General features: G+C 40.1%; 1 protein-coding gene across 4 annotated transcripts in view; it reads right to left on the minus strand.

Annotated features, from left to right (window-relative positions):
• The window catches only part of RBL2 (RB transcriptional corepressor like 2), a 25,415-nt gene extending 8,465 nt beyond the window's left edge, over positions 1-16,950 (minus strand). For 2 of the 4 annotated variants that reach the window (XM_054201641.1, XM_054201640.1), the window contains exons 1-13: positions 16,733-16,950; positions 14,959-15,089; positions 13,480-13,680; positions 11,541-11,605; positions 7,176-7,304; positions 6,117-6,277; positions 5,947-6,011; positions 5,020-5,206; positions 2,981-3,147; positions 2,202-2,311; positions 1,188-1,291; positions 724-861; positions 36-200 (exon numbers count right to left, since the gene is read on the minus strand). In XM_054201641.1, coding sequence (XP_054057616.1) covers positions 36-200; positions 724-861; positions 1,188-1,291; positions 2,202-2,311; positions 2,981-3,147; positions 5,020-5,206; positions 5,947-6,011; positions 6,117-6,277; positions 7,176-7,304; positions 11,541-11,605; positions 13,480-13,680; positions 14,959-15,089; positions 16,733-16,927 — 1,818 coding nt within the window. In that variant the 5' untranslated portion in view covers positions 16,928-16,950. Of the gene's footprint in view, positions 1-35; positions 201-723; positions 862-1,187; positions 1,292-2,201; positions 2,312-2,980; positions 3,148-5,019; positions 5,207-5,946; positions 6,012-6,116; positions 6,278-6,680; positions 6,819-7,175; positions 7,305-10,017; positions 10,106-11,540; positions 11,606-13,479; positions 13,681-14,958; positions 15,090-16,732 lie in introns of those variants that run through there. The other 2 variants (XM_054201642.1, XM_054201643.1) reach the window with 2 other exon arrangements.
• Positions 16,951-19,045: the final 2,095 nt, after the last annotated feature.

Below are 19,045 nucleotides of genomic sequence, written 5' to 3' on the forward strand. Positions count from 1 at the left end.
GGAAAGCTACGTAAGACATAAAAAGAAGTGCTCACCTCTTCACAACTAGGAACTTTGTTGTCGTTATCTCTGATTCTGTCCCACAAAATGGATTCCTGTTTCCAAGCCATACTTTCCAAGATCTGTTCTTCGATGTGATTAAGGTGTTTCACCACTTCTCGACAAAGGCCATCCTCTGCTCTAATGAAAACCTCAATTACCTGTAAGATAGATAATTATGATCAACATAATGTACTTGTTTCATACGTTTCTTCTTACAGAAAGATCTAGTTCAAGGAAGAAGAGACTATGAGAAATGTTAGGGCTGCATTACTATGACTCAATCCTATGTTGTCTTGCAGTTTTATCAGAAGACAGATATTTATATCTTTCTATCAGAAGACAGATATTTATATCTTTCTAACCAAACAAACATGTCAAGCGCTGTTGCAGAACAGCTGCAGCAGTAGCTCATGATGAGATGATAATCCATTCATTACTAGATAAATACTTGGATACTGCTCCTGTGTTAAACTGGTAACAGTTGTGTGATTTTTAAATGCCGAAGCCACACCCCAGACTGACAGACACTGGAGTAATATTTTTTCAATACAAAAAGGGGCAAAGCTGAGAACAAAGGGTTAATGAATAAGTAAATATCCAGGTAAAAGATTACCGCTTAATCTAAGTCAACGGCGTACTCCTCATGACTTGATAAGCATTTCTAACTATGAAACACTTTACCTTATAAAAATGATAAACTGGAATGTCAAATATTTCAGTGACGAGTGGGAAGTTTCCAGGCGGCTTATAGGTAAAGGTAATTATCTCAAGGCAACACGCCAGCAGAGATCTATGAAACACGTCTTGCTCCAGGATTGCCTGCAAGAGAGTTGCAAATTTTAATGCTTAATTTACAGTGTAACTATAGAACAGTAAGATGCTTTCTATTCTGCCTCAACAGCACGATTCTCATCAGGCTTATGAAAAGAGATCTTATTTTATAAGAGACAGAACAGAATCCAAAATGAGACGTATTTGCTCATTAAAAATTTCATGTATCTTTGTGTTTGCAAACACAAATGATTTCTCGTACGCTTTTTCTTCCATTCAGCTGTACTTACAGGCTATTTTTCAGAGATTTACCCTCTTTAAATAGCTCTACAGCTGATTTCCAAATGAGGCACAATTAGATCAGTTTTCCTTACGGACAAATCAGCGTCTCCCAGCCTCCTCCTCTCTTGCTCAATGACCGCCTCCAAGACCTTGTAGTACAGCACCTCAGCACGACGAAAATGCTTACTAGCAACATCTGCAGGAATTATAAATAGAAGCAATACTGTGAAATGCGATACAAGAATTATATTATTTATCTTAGGCTATAGAGATACAGCAGTTTAGTAGCTTGTGTGTATTTCTGTGCTGCTCTGGCTACAATACTTTCAGGACCAAATGAGTTAATTTCAAGCTAACTTGGGAATCCCTCTCCTCTGCTGCACTGACTTGTGAATGCAGAGCAGAATAACTGACTTCTGAATCCAGATTTTGATGGAAACACCATATATAAGAACAATCCTTAAGTTGCTATAATATAACACACATATTTCGAGTTAAGAAAATACATTGTTTGAAAAATATACCTATACAGATCCGACTTGCACTGTGCAACAGAAAACACTGAAGCAATTATGTTGACAAGAAAAAACACAAATTAACTAAAGACCCTATTAAGAAACGAGGTCAAGAGCATCTTCTTCATTTTTAATCTGTCTCCATGCACATCACAAATCTTGACCACATTGCAAATAATACTTTGCGTTTATACTGGTAGGATTCTGTACTAACCCATCCTCGTATGGAAGCCAAAATTTGTGTAGGACTTCTTTTTTTAAAGACTACAGTTACGCAGATTTTTTCATTACCGTCACAGAAATCCGTGCCATCGCTATTCTTGTACTTGAGAGAAAACGTGGTACCCTTAAGAGGGCTTTTCTTTCCACTTCTTTGAACTCAAAGTATCATCAAATTCCGGTGATTTAAGCTAAGGCTGATTATAAAATTGTATGCAGGGCTGAAATTTGCCATGTCTTAAAAGTACCAGGAAAAGAGAAAAGTAATAGAAAAGACTCTTGTGCTAAAGCTTAACCTGTAAGTTAATTACAAGAAATAAGTGTGGTTACAGGCATTTTAATTCCTATCTGTATAAGCAAAATGTTTCCCACCTTTGGAAAAATTACTGAATTCTCCTTCGGCCTGCATGCTCTGGCAGTAGACTTCATGCATTTCTTTTACTCTGTTTGCAATAGATTGAGAAGGATCTCTGGAACATGCCCTGAAAATAAAAAAATAAGTATTTTCAACATACCATTCCTACCAAGAAAAAAACAAACAAAAAAAATCTACAGCTATATTTATGATGTGATGGAAGCATGAAACTATAACTGTCTTGGCTAACAATACAAACACGCTCGTATATGCCTCGCTGTATATGTACCATAAAATGTCCACAGCATATTAGTGTTATTGTACATACTGTAGGAAATATGCACAGCGTTTCATGGTCAGGGATAAATATTTAAACAGCATTTTCCACATGATGTAAAAAAAGTCTTAAAATATATTGTACCTGAAGCAACTGTTTATCTACACGGAGAATAAATTTGATTTTGCATAAAAATACTATAGTATGGTGCAATTTTCTAAGTAGTGACATTTGCTAAGTAGGAAGACGAAAAGTCTTGAAAATTTTGTATTAGGAGTTTGCTGTTGGAGAAGCTCAGAGCTGTTGGGTTTTAAATGTTGTGTGTTCTTAATCTCTTAAAGACAGATGTGTCCAAGTAAAGACAACAGTGTCTTCTGAAATTTCATTGTCTCTCTGGGTCCTTTTTTACTCCAGAACCTTTCAAGACTCACATTTTAAATGACACTGTTCAGCATTAACATTTGGTTTTAAAACTATTTTAAAAATTGAAATATTTGGTTAGCTAAACATCAAACTTACCTGAGTATTTGCTCCAGATTTTCACTGGGAGCATTTTTCAGTCCTGCCAGCATGGTGTGAAGGCGGCTCAAACTGTATGTTGCTATGGAAACCGGTGTCACGTACGGGTTGCTCTCTTTAATATACTTGCGGCCAGTAAGTGGGGTTGTAATCCTAAGGGATTTGGACTAAAAAGACAAAAAATAAGCATGTAACTGTACATTAGTATAAAACTTATGTACAGGTTATAACCCAGGAGTGTCAGTCTGTAGAATTCTTGTCCTGTTCCGATATATGCCTGGAAAAAATGGCTGGGAATCAAACAGCCCAAACTAGCTCACGTCTCGGATAACAGTCAGCACTCAAGGTATAACCAGAGGGGATGTGACCGCACACTGAAATGCAGATACTGGGAGCTGCAGATACTGGGAGCCAAGTGTGAAACAACGAGGCCAACCTGAAAAAAAAATCCCCCAAGCCCCATCAGTCGCCTCCTGTCCCTTGGGTCCCAAAGGAAGCTGTAGCTCATGGGAAATGCGCACTGAGGCAGGGGTTCCTTGCAGCAAGCGTAACTCCTACATGAAAACTCCCCCTGAATCTAACAATTGGCATTTAAATTCACTTGCATCAGATGAAGTCATCACATCAAAATAAGTTAACATCAAGGATGTTCCTTCAATTAGTGTACAGCTAAAGCCATGCATCTTCTAATTACCTAACCACACAATTACTTCAGCAGGGAGTTATTTTCCTTATTTTAATGAATACGTTACATTTCGCAGTCTTTTCCACCATGAAGTCCAGCTCCCCGCACTCCCCCCGTTTTCCCCACGCCCTGCTAAGGGAGTTGTGTTTCTGTCTCGGTACCCTCCCAGGAGAGAGGGTGCCCCGAAGCAAGAACAGCACCAGCGCTGCTGCCGCAAGCTGCTGCCTTACAGCCACACTGCTTCATCACTACGCAAACCTACCAGAGTCGTACCCAGAACTATGCCAGCAAAACTTAGCAGTTGATTATTTCTTCAAAGAGATCAGCAGTGAAGAATTAACTATTTACGCTGACTTTGCAGCTAAGGTTATTTTGGTCTTTTCCCTCAGGAACGTTGAAAGCCATTCACCAGCTCTCAGTCTGGAAAAAGATCACCTAACTATTTCAGTGATCTAGACGGTTTCACCATTTGCTCTCTGTAATCTAATGGTGCTAAGGCAGCCTGTATCCTACTTTATCTGCCTGTCTTGTAGCCTTCCTCCTTTAAGCTATCATTTCCATCTTCAGGAACACTTTGATATCCTGCAATCATGGGGATATATGTCTGCATTCAAAGCCAGTGCCTGTTTTTCAAAAGCTGCCCTAGTCACACCAAGGCCTGATCATTTTATAGGTCTTCACTTTATTGTTCTGGAACTTGTAGTGTTCTTTATCCTCTCAAAGACCATATTCTTTGCTGTTTTATTAGTCATATATAAAGACAGATCTATGTATCGTGCTTTTAGGCAAGCAAGGTGAAAATCATTCCCTAGTGACTTAACTCAAACTGTAAACAGATGTAATATTAACAACTGAAGCATATCTGTTAAAAGGAAACAAAAAATGAATAGAGCGAAGTGCCGAGTGGTTTTGCGTAAGTTGAACAAAAAACTGCGCATATGGGACAGAGGTGTGAGGGAAGCGGAAGTTGGACCGGCAGGTCCAGAGGGCCCCAACAGTTGCAGGACAATTCAGCACCTGCCAAACAGCCACAGAGAAATGCCCTTTCTGTTGGGCTTGAAAATCTTCACCTAAAGATTTACCTACAGATAGCTCTTTAGGTAATTACCTAAATATTCTCTGTACTGGATTTAAACAAAGAAAGCCCAAATGCACAGAGAAATTGTGTCCAAAAACCCCAACGGTAAACAATATAGCGAATCGGTTACAAAATCTCACTCAGCTGCGCTGTGTACGCTCCCGGATGACCTCAGACAATACAGATGGTCATTTCTAGTAGCTGCTTCTCTTCATCAGACCCTGACTCAACTCATTCTCTATATAAAACCGGCAACACAGACCACGCCACACTCACCCTGTCAAAGTGCTGCTGCAAATTATGCTTCACTTGGACTCTTTCAGCTGTTTCCATTCCTGAAGTTGTATTTAAGCACCTTGTGAGAGTTCCAATTTCTTCATCTGCATCCTCCCCAAGAAATATTCTCTCGTCGAGATTTCCTACTGACAGAACATACTCCTCATAGGCTTTGTTGATGGCTTTGCTACAAGAGAAAGGAAAAGACTGATACAACCCCGCTCTATTTAGACAGGGCTTTGTTCACCTCCTTGCAGAATGAACACAGCTCTGGCCTGTTGGAACTCTACTTCAGAACTTCTTTTAACTTTGACTGAAGCATTGGAGCTCCTTTAAAGTCTACAGTATCTTAAAACATGAAAGTGGCAAGGACATTATTTTTCCATTACATCTGATGGCTTGCCATGTAGTATAGCTGCAGGAGGAACATGATGAAATACTGAGAACTCATATGTGTCTGGAAATGCCTCAAAACTTATGCAGCATCACATCATCATAAACTACAATTATCACTTTCATGCCATGTAAAAGAAAATAAGCCCTACTCATAAGCATCTCTAGGTTTATAAAGGAAAAAATACCACCAAACCCAATTTTTCCCTCCCAGTTCCCACTCATTCAATAGGCTCCCACATTTTTTCATACTAACACTTTGAGTTACATACAACAAAAATTGAAGAAACATAAGAATAAAAGCCGACATCAAGTAACACCATCCTGAAGAACCATTCCTCTTTCAAATATGCTTCAGACCATACCAGCTCAAAGAAACGGAACTGAAATGTGGTGCACTGTATAAACATTAATAAATACACAACTCAACTAGCTGCTATTCCTGTTCAGATACACATAATACCGCAAGTGCAATTGTATTACAATTTTTAGGGGGATACCGGTGACAATGAACCCACGAATAGAGCGACTCACAAGCTGTCTCCGAAGTTCCCAGGATCTAGAAATCCAGTCAAATTTTCATCTTTTCCTTTTAGAAGCTGTAAGACAGTTAAGAACAAAGGATGGACAATTCAGTTTTTAAAAAAGGTTTTGAAGATAATGAGTAAAGAGAATTTCTCTACGTTACAAATCTACTGACCAACCTTTTTGTCAAAAAGTTTCCGAATGTATGGCTTCCAAAAATGTTCCTTTATGCCTTTTGCTTCTAGAACTAACCCATAATGTAATGAGCACAGTTTTTCAATGATGCAGGGAGGATCAGATGATACTTTATAATCCTTACTGTGAAAGTCTTCAGGCAGACCTACAATTAAGAATACTGTATTATTTGCAAATTCATATCCTGTCTTCCTATTAAACTTAAATACTATGCTGTGTAGTCTAGGTAGTGTGAAATTAAAATGGTAAACTAATTAGTTCTCTTGAAGGAATTATTAATTATACAATGGCGATTGAATTTGATAATGTTATCAAAACTCAATTATGAGTCAGAGATTTTAAAAAATTAGATATCTAGTATTAAAAGCTTAAAATATCAGTTCTAATAGAAAACCAGACACTTGTGAACTATAAAATTTATTCGATTAAATTTGAGGTAATGGTCCCAGTTCACATCACTATAAAGTAAATGCGAATACTGTTCAGCACTGAAAATGAAGTATAAGTCTGTAAAGAATTACATCAGAGATTCAATGGAAACTTCTCACCATTCATTGCGTTTTGTGGTTTTCAAGTCAACCTGCATTTCCATTCTCTTCAGAAAGAGAACAGCAACAATCCAGAAACGAGAGAGAAGCGATCAAGTTGCCACTCTCATGTTTGAGCACTGGGTCGTTCCAAACTGCTGCCTCGCAGCACCTCTGAGGTCTGGCTGAATCGGTAATGACTGCGTCATTCACTGCATCTTTCACTGACTTTAAAATGTCTTTAACTGACATTTTTACTTTGGAACTTCCTTCTATGATATTTCCATAGTAAACGAAGTGCTTGACTTACTATATTATTATCAAAACTCAGAAATCTGTTATTACATACTGCATTAATAGAAATTTAACTGTGTAGCCAGATATAGAAAATATTAATTCCCACGTATGTCAAATTAATATTATTCAATTTATTCTCTGCCACATAAATTCACACTAATTTCAGTAGCCTTAGAGCTTCTTGCGGGCTTTGGATAAATATCGTTTTTTTCAACATACCTTTAAAATTAGGATTCAGAAGCTCTTTACGGTTAGGACACTGGAGAGCGTTTCCATACACTAAATCCAAAGCGCATAACAAGAGATGGTAGGAATTGACCAAGTCATCACTGATCATGGGAAAATTACCTTCAATATTAGAAATACATAAGAGATTAATTAAAATTAGCACAGATTTAAAATTCTTTTAACCAAGAAACTGTTGAGATTTGTATTTCAATCAATAATGGAGGCTTGGAAACACAGACTTTGGAGACTATAAATATCTGGATAGAAACGCAGGTAGTAAAACAGACTTGCACTTTATAAAATATAGCAAATATAGTAGTAAGGTACATTTTCAGGAACAGCAGCAATTGTGTAGAAACTCAAATATATTGAGCTGTTTTGAAAACAAACCTTATCAAAATGTTGATAAACATGACATTGCTGACTCCCTTATTCACAGTAATGGGATTAGTCGGTGCATAAATAGCTTGAAGCAGCATGAACTGTATAATGCAAACTGCCTCGAGGAAGAAAAATCTGTTACCACAACCCTGGCAGCACGAGCCCCAGTGGCTGGCAGTGGTATGTCCTTCCACAGACTCTTACTCCGCCTGCCTGCAGCAGAATCTTTTTCTAAAGGCGTGTAAGGGGGAAGAATGGGTCCTGACTGAGACTTTCCTTTTCGTCAATTTTGCATTGCTGTCAAGCGTTGCAAAAAACTTTAACTTTTGCTAGGATAGAGCCAAGCGGTCAAATGTCTAGAAAAAGTCAGCACTGCCCCTCCTTCAATTCCCCCCTTCTCCACAATGAATCTCTATGCAACTCAAAGCCGGGAGGTTATTTTTCTTTACCAATCTGTTTTCCTTACAAAAATTCTGTTGGGGTATGCTCATTACAAGCAGTAACAAATTTAACTTTATTTCTCTTGTGCCTTACCAAGGAGTTAAAATGGGTATCTCTGATCCGGTTTACAAGGGAGCTTTATTTCATATACCTCTAATGTATATTTATTTATCATCTTCCTGTAGAAAAGAATCCTTGTAACCTCTTCACTCTTTTATCACCTTTCACAAAGATTATGTCCAGATTAATTACTCTTTATTGAGTTTATTAAGGTTTATGATATTCCTTTAGAGGAATGGTCATAGCTAAAAAGTGTCCCGTAAAATAAACTATACCATTCATTAATACCCTGAATCACAATTCCATTAATTTATATGCACAGCATGGTTTTCTATCACTCTTTAAATACTAATAACTCTTCTACTTTTTTTTTTCTTTTAGGTGAGTTCCAAACCACTTATCTGAGCCCACTATGAAGAACAAGTTTAACTCCTTGAAGAAATCCATGACATAGTAATAAACTCACTTAGAACACATCAAAACGTATATATGATTAAAGAAGTTTTCTAAATTATGCTGTTACTCTTCTACCAGTTACGTACCAGTTTGTTCAAATTTATATTCAATTTTCTGATTCCATACTAGTGAAAAGAAAAATAATTTCAATGCAGATAATTGGAACTATTTAAAATAATGAAGCCTCCATGAAATTTGTATTAACTGTACACATCAGTTATTTCCAAATCATTAAAGGTTCACAGCAAAGCAATAGAAGTCCTAATCACAATAGCAAAATGTTAATCAATAAAAATCTTTAAAAAGCAACTCCCATAATATAAGTTCCTTTTCATAACCATGAAGTCTAGCATGGCAATCGTTACTGTCAGCACAGTCAAAAATAAATCTCATTTTACAGTACCAGTAGTTTCATGAAAATTACTTGTCAATGACATTTCAAACAATAGCTTACTACCCCCTTTCACAACCTAGTACCAAATAATGAAAAATAGTTATCTCTGCGCAGCAGAGAGTTGTTTTCTTTTTTTCATTTCCATTTTAAAGAAAGAAAAAAAAAGCCAAGATAGAGAGTTTAAAGATAAATTCTTACAAATAACACATAAGAACTGCATATCACTAAACAAAGCCGCTATCTTACTTTGCAGCGTATACCAAAGGTACGAACAAGATCTGTGCTTTCTGCACTTGTGAAATGGAACGCAATGATCTTCAGGCTTGCAGAAACATCACCGAGACAAGCCTGAACTTGCCACGGATGTGCGGTTGCCACGATAAGGATTACTGCCAACCCTCAAAACACACTGCACAAAACTTAACATGAATACTTAATGCCTTAAATGGTCAACGCTTAGTTTACATTTTTGTGCTGCCACACTTTAATAAATGTACCACTAGTCACTTACTAATTTTACAGTTTACAATTACTGTAAATTTTCCTTTTTCCTGTAAAACCGAATTGTCTATGTTAGCATGGTATTCTCTACAAAGTTAATTTGTATGTCTGAAACTGCTTGCCAATTGACATGTAGTCAGTTGATTATGTAGTTACTTAAGCATATTAACCAATAATTTAGCCACAGGAAGACTCCTGAAGTCCGTTTGCACCTTGTCAACTGTCCAATCTACCCATAGGAGTGACGATTTTATAGCGGGGAAAAGAAAAATCTGGTTTTTCAGACTGACCTACTTACTCTCTCAGCTGCCTGTGCTAAAGAACCGAAGTCCTGACTGACTGGAATTTAAGTACAGTACTAACTCTCCTCTGGACTCAGTGGCATATGAAGAGATATTTCATACTACTGGAGAGACCTATTCTGGACAAAAAAAAAAAAAAAAATCATACTGTGTTTCAGTTTTGCAAGCAACATACTTGTTTGAGAAAGATTTATCTTCCTCTGTGAAGTGGAATTTGCAGCCTATTGGAAAAAGGCATCTTTCTACATATGATAGAGCGTTCAGTACAGCACTCGTGCAACACCGCACCCTTCCTGACCTTTGTATGAAGCTGTGATGGTGAGGGCCCAGTAATGTTGCCAGGAACTTTTTCCAAAAGGGAGCTGCTGGCAACCCTCTGCAATGGGCTACAGTGTAGAAAGAAAGGCTAATCTGTATTGAAAAAAATTAGTGCCAGATAATTCAATATTGTGACAGACTACTCTGTCTTGTCCTCAAAAGCTGCCAATTAAGGAAATCACAGCACCCTGCAGGAATCTTAACACTGCTTTGCTTTTAAATTAAAAAACAAAAAAACAAAAAACAAAACCAAACACACAAAACAACAACAAAACACCCACCACACACCCCAAAACCAAAACAAAATTCCTTTTATCCCTTTCTTTGTAGAAATTAAACTATTAGTTTTCTTCTACTAATTCTCTTATGAAAAAATACAAAGGGTGTCTAGAAATTATTAATGGACCTGAATCTACAAAGACATTCCTTCAGCAGTGAACAGAAATCTTGTCTTTATTTTCCTCAAAACGCTATCCTATTTATACAGGAATTCCCAGTGAATGCTCATCCAAGCAGTACCTGACTAAAGCCCTAGGTACGCAGAAACTCTTTAAAACCCAGGTTTGGTGAAGAAAGACTTTAGACTATATGTCATATGACTGAACAAACTTAAGCCTAAAGTAAGGATTTAATCCCAGTCCCTCCTGTGCCTTTTCCTCCAATCAGTTGGGAGAAATCCCCTACTATTATGAGCTTTCAGGCTGCTCTTACGATAAAGGTTTTATATACATTGCAGTATGTTGCCTGTTCGTTACACTGTTTCTGCAGATGCATATTAACAGAGGATCCGCCTTATGTGTTCCAAAAGAATCTGAGTCTTCTCTACAACAGTCAGCTGTTTGTAGATATACTGCTATGTCCAAAACCCAAGAGAAAATCACCCTTGCAAGACAGACATACGCAGACCTATTTAGTAACACCTATGGTTATTTAATACGGTTGCTGTGTGCTCATTTTTTTAAAAGGTAGGGCGGCAAAAAGGCTATCAAAAGAATTAGAATGCTATCTGTGATGCCAGCATGAAAGTATTCACACCTCGAGTTTTATGATAGTTTTTTACTAGGTTCTAGGAAAAAAAACATTAAATATTTTCAGTGTTGCTGGACACTTAGGAGGAATTTAAATATTCTTTGTTCCTAGTAAACATGCATATACACCTTATATTAAATGCAACAGCATCTAAATATGAATTCACTAAAATTCTAAGCTACTTTTCCCCTTGGAATTACAGCATAAATGTCCACAACTCTGGAAACTTTGTAAAAATATTACACATAAAAGCTACCAAACTATTTGGACATACAGCTTAACTTAGAAGTGTGGTAAAACATGCAGCTGGGGAAATTAAACAGAATACATCCCTTCAGGCTGTTCTGAGAAGGCCTCTTCTCCAAATTCAGAATTCTAAATTCAGAAATGCCTGCACCTATTCAGTGTTTAGGGACTGATATAACGACTAACAAAACCAGGTTTGCAGCATTTAATCCCTTTCAAATCTCTTACCTTTTGCATGAACAAACAGCACCCAACAAAACTGGAAAACTTCAGTCACAGTGCACGGTTGTCGTCTTTTGGGGAAAAATACAGAAAGACGATATCCAGTAAGCTCAATAAATTAAAACTGACAGAACATCATACAACATTTGACCTTCCAAAAGAAAATAAAGCTTTACTATAGCGTGGCCAAAATCTTAAACCCTTCCCACAAAAACCTGACTAAAGGTAATAAAGAAAGCCGCACGCTGGTTTAGTGCAGACACAAGTGGAACCCCAGTCTCAGTCTGCATGTAAAGATTCAAATCTCACTATGGCAGATGAACACAGCAGGTCCCATTAGAAATAGGCCAGGACTTGAGCAGAAATTGCTGTAAATTTAACATTAAGCATGGCTGGCCTAAATGTTTTCTTTTAAGGCAAAATTGTGATCTTAGTTCCAAAGAACAGGTAAATATCTGAATTTAAAATCTAGAGAAAACGTTATTTATGCTTCTTCATACAACAAACGGTACATGTAGTCAATTGAAATAGTTCGAGAGCCAAAGCTGAAATTCCTTCTTCATGAGCATTCTGAGTAATATAAGCATGTATACATGTTCTTGGAGGAACGCATTACACAGCGTGTTGATATTAATATACTCAGCACAGGCAAGATTTTCAGAACTGTGTGTCCACAAGACTCTCAAGTATTTACTGTGTGTATTTAAAAAAATAAGAAACCAAACCAAAAAACCCTCCCCTAGCACCAAGTTTTATAACTCCACAACATCATTCCTTGTTTCCATATAACATAACACTGGAACTGCTATTTCATATATCACAGTTCACCCTCCACCAGGTTATGTGAAGAATGGTTTTAAATGTCAAAATTAACATACATTTCACAAAAAAATTTCTAAGTATCATCATCACCATCTCCCAACTTAATTTTCAAAATTATGTCATACCTTGCCATTCCAGCTAACCAACAGCAGGGTTTACTCTTCTAATCATAGAATTCTATATGCTGTATATTTTAATTTCAACGTTATATGTAAATATCCATCTCAATACATAATTCTACTCCATCTATAGTCCAATTCCAATTTACTTACCTTTTGCATTCTCCAACCTTGTCTTTTACTATAGATTCAAACACAATTCATTACAAATATCACTAAGTTAGGGTCAGAAGCATATCAAGAGGAAAAAATTAAAAAGCCAAAAAACCCGACTGAGAAATAGCCTGTACATATTAGAAAAAGTAAAATAAAATAATTTTTAAAAACTCAAACAAACCACAAAAGCAACCAAACAATGGCATTTCACAGTAGTAAATATGAAAGAAATAATGGAATGGGAATAAATCTATCACTATTAAGTACCACAAGAAATCACAAGCTGTGTTAAGTGCTGGCACACTTAACAATAGGAAATCTTGTCGAGATCAGAATAACCAGAAAAGAAGGCCAGCACATAATTTTCACAGCACTTCTAACACGAACAGTAACAAAGAAACAAAGCTTCTATTATAAAGTAAAATGTCCAGAAGATCTGCGTCTATGAAGAAAAGTGTGGGAATTACTAGGCAGCGAAACAGGCCGAGCTGTTCTGTGAGCTCTTGAGGCTGTACTGATCATACAATGATCAAATCTTCCAACCTTTCCCATCTTAGAAATAGTAATATTTCTCTTGTCTACAGGCTGATTTTAATCTCTCCCCTTTCCCCTGCCCCCCAAATCATAGAAATTTAACAGCTTGGGATTTCCTGCACCCTGTCAGATCTGACAAACTGAAAAAAAGATTCAAAAATTACTGCGAGCAAGGACAGACAGACCCCCTCTGATATTACAGATAACTACTGTGAAAACACAGTCAAAAAATACAACTAAAACAACTGAGCAACTTCATTATATTTTTGTACTAGTAATACTCTAAAATCAGTCTGGACATAAGAGAGACATACCTCTGTTTTCTTCCTCTCTGTTGACGAGGTTGATCTTCTTGAGGATATCTGAAAATGTCCTGAAAAATGGGCTCATACTTCTTAAAAATTACTGCAGAAACTGTAAAGTTTCTCTCTAATCTCTCCGTTCGTTCTCTGAATTGGGAGGGTAGATTTGCCATGTCTTCCCATTTTTTCATCTTGTTAAAAAACTCGATCAAGCTGAAAATACCAAATCAGTTAGATCTGACAGTTTGTTTTTTGGTTGGTTTATTGTGGTTTGGGTTGGTTTGTTTTTGTTTTTTTTTTTTTCCACAGAAGTATACTGTACTTTTTATTTATTTACAACAACAGTACAATTTCTACTTCCAAAACTACTGATAAAATGGCAGTGTTGCAAACACGACAACGTACTCTGAGCCAGTCCTTCACCCATTAACAAGGATGTGCTTACAGAGCTTGCAAAATATTTTTATATCATCATTGGTGACCACGTTAACTATATATTCACAGTTCTTGGCTTTTCCTCACAAAAGGACAATCAGCTCCAACAGTCAGATTACTCTAAAATCAGACTTCCCTCATTTTTCAGAATCGTTTATTAACTTATATAAAACAAACTCTACAGTGCCAAGAAGACTCTACAAAGTATGAACAAATCCAAAGTTTCAGTAAATTTCGCTTCATAAATTTGGCTTTCATTTATTTTTCACTCCTTTATCTACAGCTTTGTTTTCAATGTTATTAGTCTTTGATAGTCCAGATTACAGAAACTATTTATCCATATTCAATTCCCTGAATTTCTGACAGATGTGTGTGTGTGTGGGGGTGTCAGGGAGGTGGGGAGTGGACAGGGAAGAAGTTTTTAAAGGAACACATTTGTATCGTCTAAACCAATAATAATGCTCCAACAGTAAACCAGATAGGGAGATAAAGTGCATAAGAACTTTTTTTTTTTTTTGCTCATGTCCTGAATTGTTACGAAACAACCAGATTTCTGATCAACTACTTCAAATAGTTTTTCTTCATTGCTTTAGGGACATAAACATTTGATACAAATGTCTTCATCGGATTCTGACGTCACTTTGGCTTCATAAAGTAAGTACATCTGAAAAGTGAAGTCTTCTTACAAAAAAAAAAAAGGTAAATTGTGTGAATATTTTCAGAGCCAATTGAAAATGGTTTCTCTTGTGAGAAGTTCACACTTTGCACATTCTTCTAAAATAGACTATTCTTCGGGGACTGGTTTCTTTCTCCTTTGAGAGAGGGAAGGCCAACACTGATTTTGAAAACCAGTGTTTTCACAACATAGTAACGACCAAATGGGACTGTCCTACTTCTGTGGTAATGAGCTAAGATTCCAGTGATATAAATCCTATCTTTAAAAGCAGAAAACAAGACAGATGTTTAGCCTTTGTTCTCAATTTCTAAATTTCATAAGCTGATAAGCAGTCTTCGAGATTTTGTAAGTGTTTAAAAATTAGCAAAAAGAAAAGTTACCTTTGTTCTGAACAGCGCAAAATTCTGGTTAAAGATACATAATTTCCCTCGGCTGTCCCTTTGCTGACAGTTGGAACTGCTTTTCTGCAAGCCACATACAGGGCACATGCCAGCCAGTGCAGGTCATTTCCCTGTGAATTAAAACATCAGGCACCTGAAAGGCTTCATTGAAAAGAAAACCCACACTTTTCAACTACGCACCCAACATCAGGAAAAAAGATCGGACTGTGCCTGCAACCAATGAAGTTCAATCAGCAACAAAGTTGATTCGTTGTTTCAAAGTTCTGTTGAGCTACTTTGTGTTTTTAAATAGGAGAAAAACAGGTGGTAAGCAGATACTTAAGGTAGCACTGTGTCAAAACTGAAATTACACAGTTACTAGCTACCTTTATAAAGTTCACGCTTGACCCAATGTTTAACAATATATTTTTGGTGTTGCTCTTCTATAATAAGGTTTTGTACTGCCTTCATTACAAAAAAAACCCCAAATACAACCAAACAAAAAAGCACCAACCAAAAAAAGCACAAAAAAAAAAAAAAAAAAAAAGAGAAAAAAGCTGCAGTTCCTTGCTATCAGAACATTCTTCTGCTCTGAACAGACAGTGGGAACAGAAAAATAGTTTCCATTTTTCTCTGTATTACATAACAGAAGAATTACTCAATCTGGTACCTAGAGACAGAAATTAATTCCAACAAAAAGCTTTCAAATCTTATTCTCCTCTTCGATTAAAAAATAACTTTTTAATGGGAAAAATTAATATAAAAAAAGGGGGCACAGAACAGTGAACTGGATGCTGTGGGTTTCCTGGGCCAGGCGGTGTCACGGTGCCAGGCCGGCACACACCGCCGGGCAAAACACGAGTTTTCTTTCCGATCGCCCCGGCCCGCTGCCGGTGGCGAGGAGCGGGGTGCGTGTGACGGGGCCGCTCCCGATCCTTCCGGCGGCCACCGCGGGACTCACCGCCGTCCAAGGGTGCCCTTAGCTCTGCTTCGAGAGCTGCCCGGCTGGGGAAAAGGAAGCCCTAAACAACCCAAACCTCGCACGACGGACAGGCTTTTTTTCACAAGCGCCGCCTTTATTTTTAAAAAGCCACCCAGTAAAAGGCATCTCCCAAACAAAGCGGGGGCGTCGCTTTGCGTTACCGTTTGAAAGAGCGAGGTGACAGGACGCGCCCGCCGCCACCCAGCTCCGCGCCGCCTTCACGCACAAACCAGTTTATTATCGTTACGCTGAAAGCACCTACACGGGCAACCGAGCGGCTGCCGATAAGCGTTCACCGAGATAACCGCGTTACGTTTGTCAGTTACACAGCCGGGAATAGGGAGACAGTCGCTTTTATTTTTAACACCTTTTCACCGCTACGGCTCGGGATTACGATCCCCCCCCGGTTTCAGAGCTGGAGGGCACCGCTGCGCGCCCCGACAGCGGGCGGCTCCGGGCGGGCCAGCGGCAGCCCCGCTCCCCCGGCGGCCGGGAGGGCCGCGGCCGCGATCACGGCCCGGGTGGAGGCCGGGAAACGTCGCTCAGCGGCGGTTCCCGCGGCTGAGGCGCGGCCCCGGGCCTGAGGGGACGGGCGGGACGTGCCCCCGCCGGGCTGCGAGCTGAAGGCCCGGGCGGCGCCTGAGCGCCGGGCGGTGTGAGGGAGAGGCCGTCGCGCCTCAAGGGCCGTCCCCTTCCCTCCTCCCCGCTTAACCCTCTCCCTCCCGCCGCGCTGACCTCGCAGGGCCGGTCGCCTCAGCGCGCCACCAACCCCCCGCCCCGGCCGCCCCTCACCTCCAGGGTGTAGTTGCGCTTCATGCTCTGGTAGCTGAGCCAGGCCTCGGAGCGGGCGCGCTCGTCCATGTTGAGGCTGCTGCAGAGCTCCTCGTAGCGCTGCCGGGTGTCCCCCTCCTCGGCCGGCGGGGAGGGGGTGGCGGCGGGGCCCCCCCCGGCCCCCGGCTCGGTCTCGTCCTCCCCCTCGCCCGGCATGCCGCGCCCCGGCGCTAGGGGGCAGCGCCGCCCGCCCCGCAGTGCGCCTGCGCCACCGCCCCCCGCCGCGCCCGCGCATCCCAGCCTCCGCCCCGCCCCCGCCCCCGCGCCGCGACCGCTCATTGGGCGGCGGGGCCGGGCCGCGCCCCGCGCAGGCGCGCGCCGCTCCCGCGCCCGGCGTGCACCGCGGCAGCTCCCGCTCCCAGAGGGCCGCGGGGGAACACTGACGTCACGGCGCAGACGTCACGGCAGCAGCCGGAAGTGGCGGGAGGGCCGGAGAGAGGAGGGAGCGGCGGCGGGGCCGCGGCCGCCCCCCCTTACCCCTCCTGCCGCCCCGCCGGCGTCCCTGGGGGGAGGGCCCGGGCGCCGGATCTGCACGAGCACAAGGAACCCGTGGCTGGTGCACTCCCCTGAGAGACCCTTAGGTAAAACCAGAAGACAAGGAGCTCATTGTCTTCTTAAATGAGTCTTAAACGAGTTTTAGACTGTTATGAAGAAAAAAAAAAACACCACAAAACAAGGCCACAAAATAACAAATATTCAGTTTTGATTTGAATCACTGGTTCAAGTCAAAACTTTTAAATGTCGACCCCAGTAACTGGCATCGCAGGGGGCGGTTTGAGGTGTAGAGGATGAACAGCAGCACACGGGACAGACGCAGCCTGGGCTCCCAGCGCAAAGGCCCTACCGAGCGAGAGGAGACTCCCAGAAATCAGCCTCAGGGAGAGGTCAGCCCCAGAGCAGGTACATGTGAATTACAAGAGATGAGTAAAGCAGGCTATACTTTATTAAGAGAAATTTATTGACTATGCCTGTTTACTTTTGTACTAGTAACATTTCAGATAACAAGAGCTTCAGGGGAAAAAAAGAAATGTCCAGAAGAGAGGATCTGGCTAACCTGAGCTGTGTTCCAGGACATGACTATGCATTTTCTACCCAGCAGTGAGAGCACCAGATGGCAGCAAAGAGACGGCAGTACTCAGAGCATCAAAGAGCTTCAGGCACACATATTTCAGCAGCACACGCTTATTTAGGGACTAGGGGTTAGAAACGCTGCCGTACAGGAGCAAAAAGCCAAGCTCCTACCACGTGCTTGGAGAAGCTGAACAGAGATCAAACAGCATAAGGCAGAGGAGCTGACACAACAGTTCCCAAATCAAAAGCAGCTTGAGGACATGCTATCAATTTTGGAGAGCACTGGCAAAAAAAGAGAGATGACGACACTGTATCTGACATTAGGATCCCAAGAATTTCCCAAGCCAGCCTCCCTTATACACAGAAAAGACTGTGAAAGGGTCAGGCACAAGAGATCTTACCTGGAACACTAATGAGAATTTGCACTGAGTCTCGTTCACAGCTGGAGCAGACAAGAAGCATGAAAAAAAGTCCTCATTTTGCAGAATAAGTTTACGACAGGATCTTGTGAATGGCACTTTCCTTCCTTCCCTTAATGAGGGGGAACTCACTCCCCGTGTGTGAGTGCCTGAGAGGAGGCAGTGTTAAAAAAAAAATAAAAATCATAGCCTTAATCTGGGTAATTTGAAAATGTCTCCTTTTAAGTCGAGAAATGCTAGAGTTTGATTAATATCAAGTAGTTTGGGCTTATTTAAAAGGAATCTGAATGTTAGCTAGATAGAGTATAAAATATTCTAAATTGAAGCTAAAATTTAAATTATGTAAGTCAAAGTGTTTTGGGGTCATAAATATTCTGAATGGAGATGCTTACCTGGATGTACTTCTCCATTTTAAGACTTCAGCCCACCCTATTTTGTGGACAATTTTCCTTAATTCTTTGTATTGATTTCTCAGTGAACAGAGTTCCTAAAATGCTGGGTTAAAAGCTGAAATAAAACAATCAAAACATTGTTTATAATTTCTGGCAGGCTGGAATGTTTGGCAATAATGAACGATGTAATTTACTGACACCACCGGAGTTATAAGGCATTTCAACATCCTTCCTCTGTGTATATTGTCAATATTTTCAAAGACCTATCTCACGTGTACTTAATTACTAAAAGCTAGAAAAGTTTTTCTCCAAAAAGAACAGTTTTTCTCAGGGAAGTGTTAACTGAAACTTACTTTTGTCATCAGAGACACTTAACCATCAGAAGTCCTTGC

This window comes from Rissa tridactyla, chromosome 4, assembly GCF_028500815.1.
Source record: "Rissa tridactyla isolate bRisTri1 chromosome 4, bRisTri1.patW.cur.20221130, whole genome shotgun sequence".
Lineage (NCBI taxonomy): Eukaryota > Metazoa > Chordata > Aves > Charadriiformes > Laridae > Rissa > Rissa tridactyla.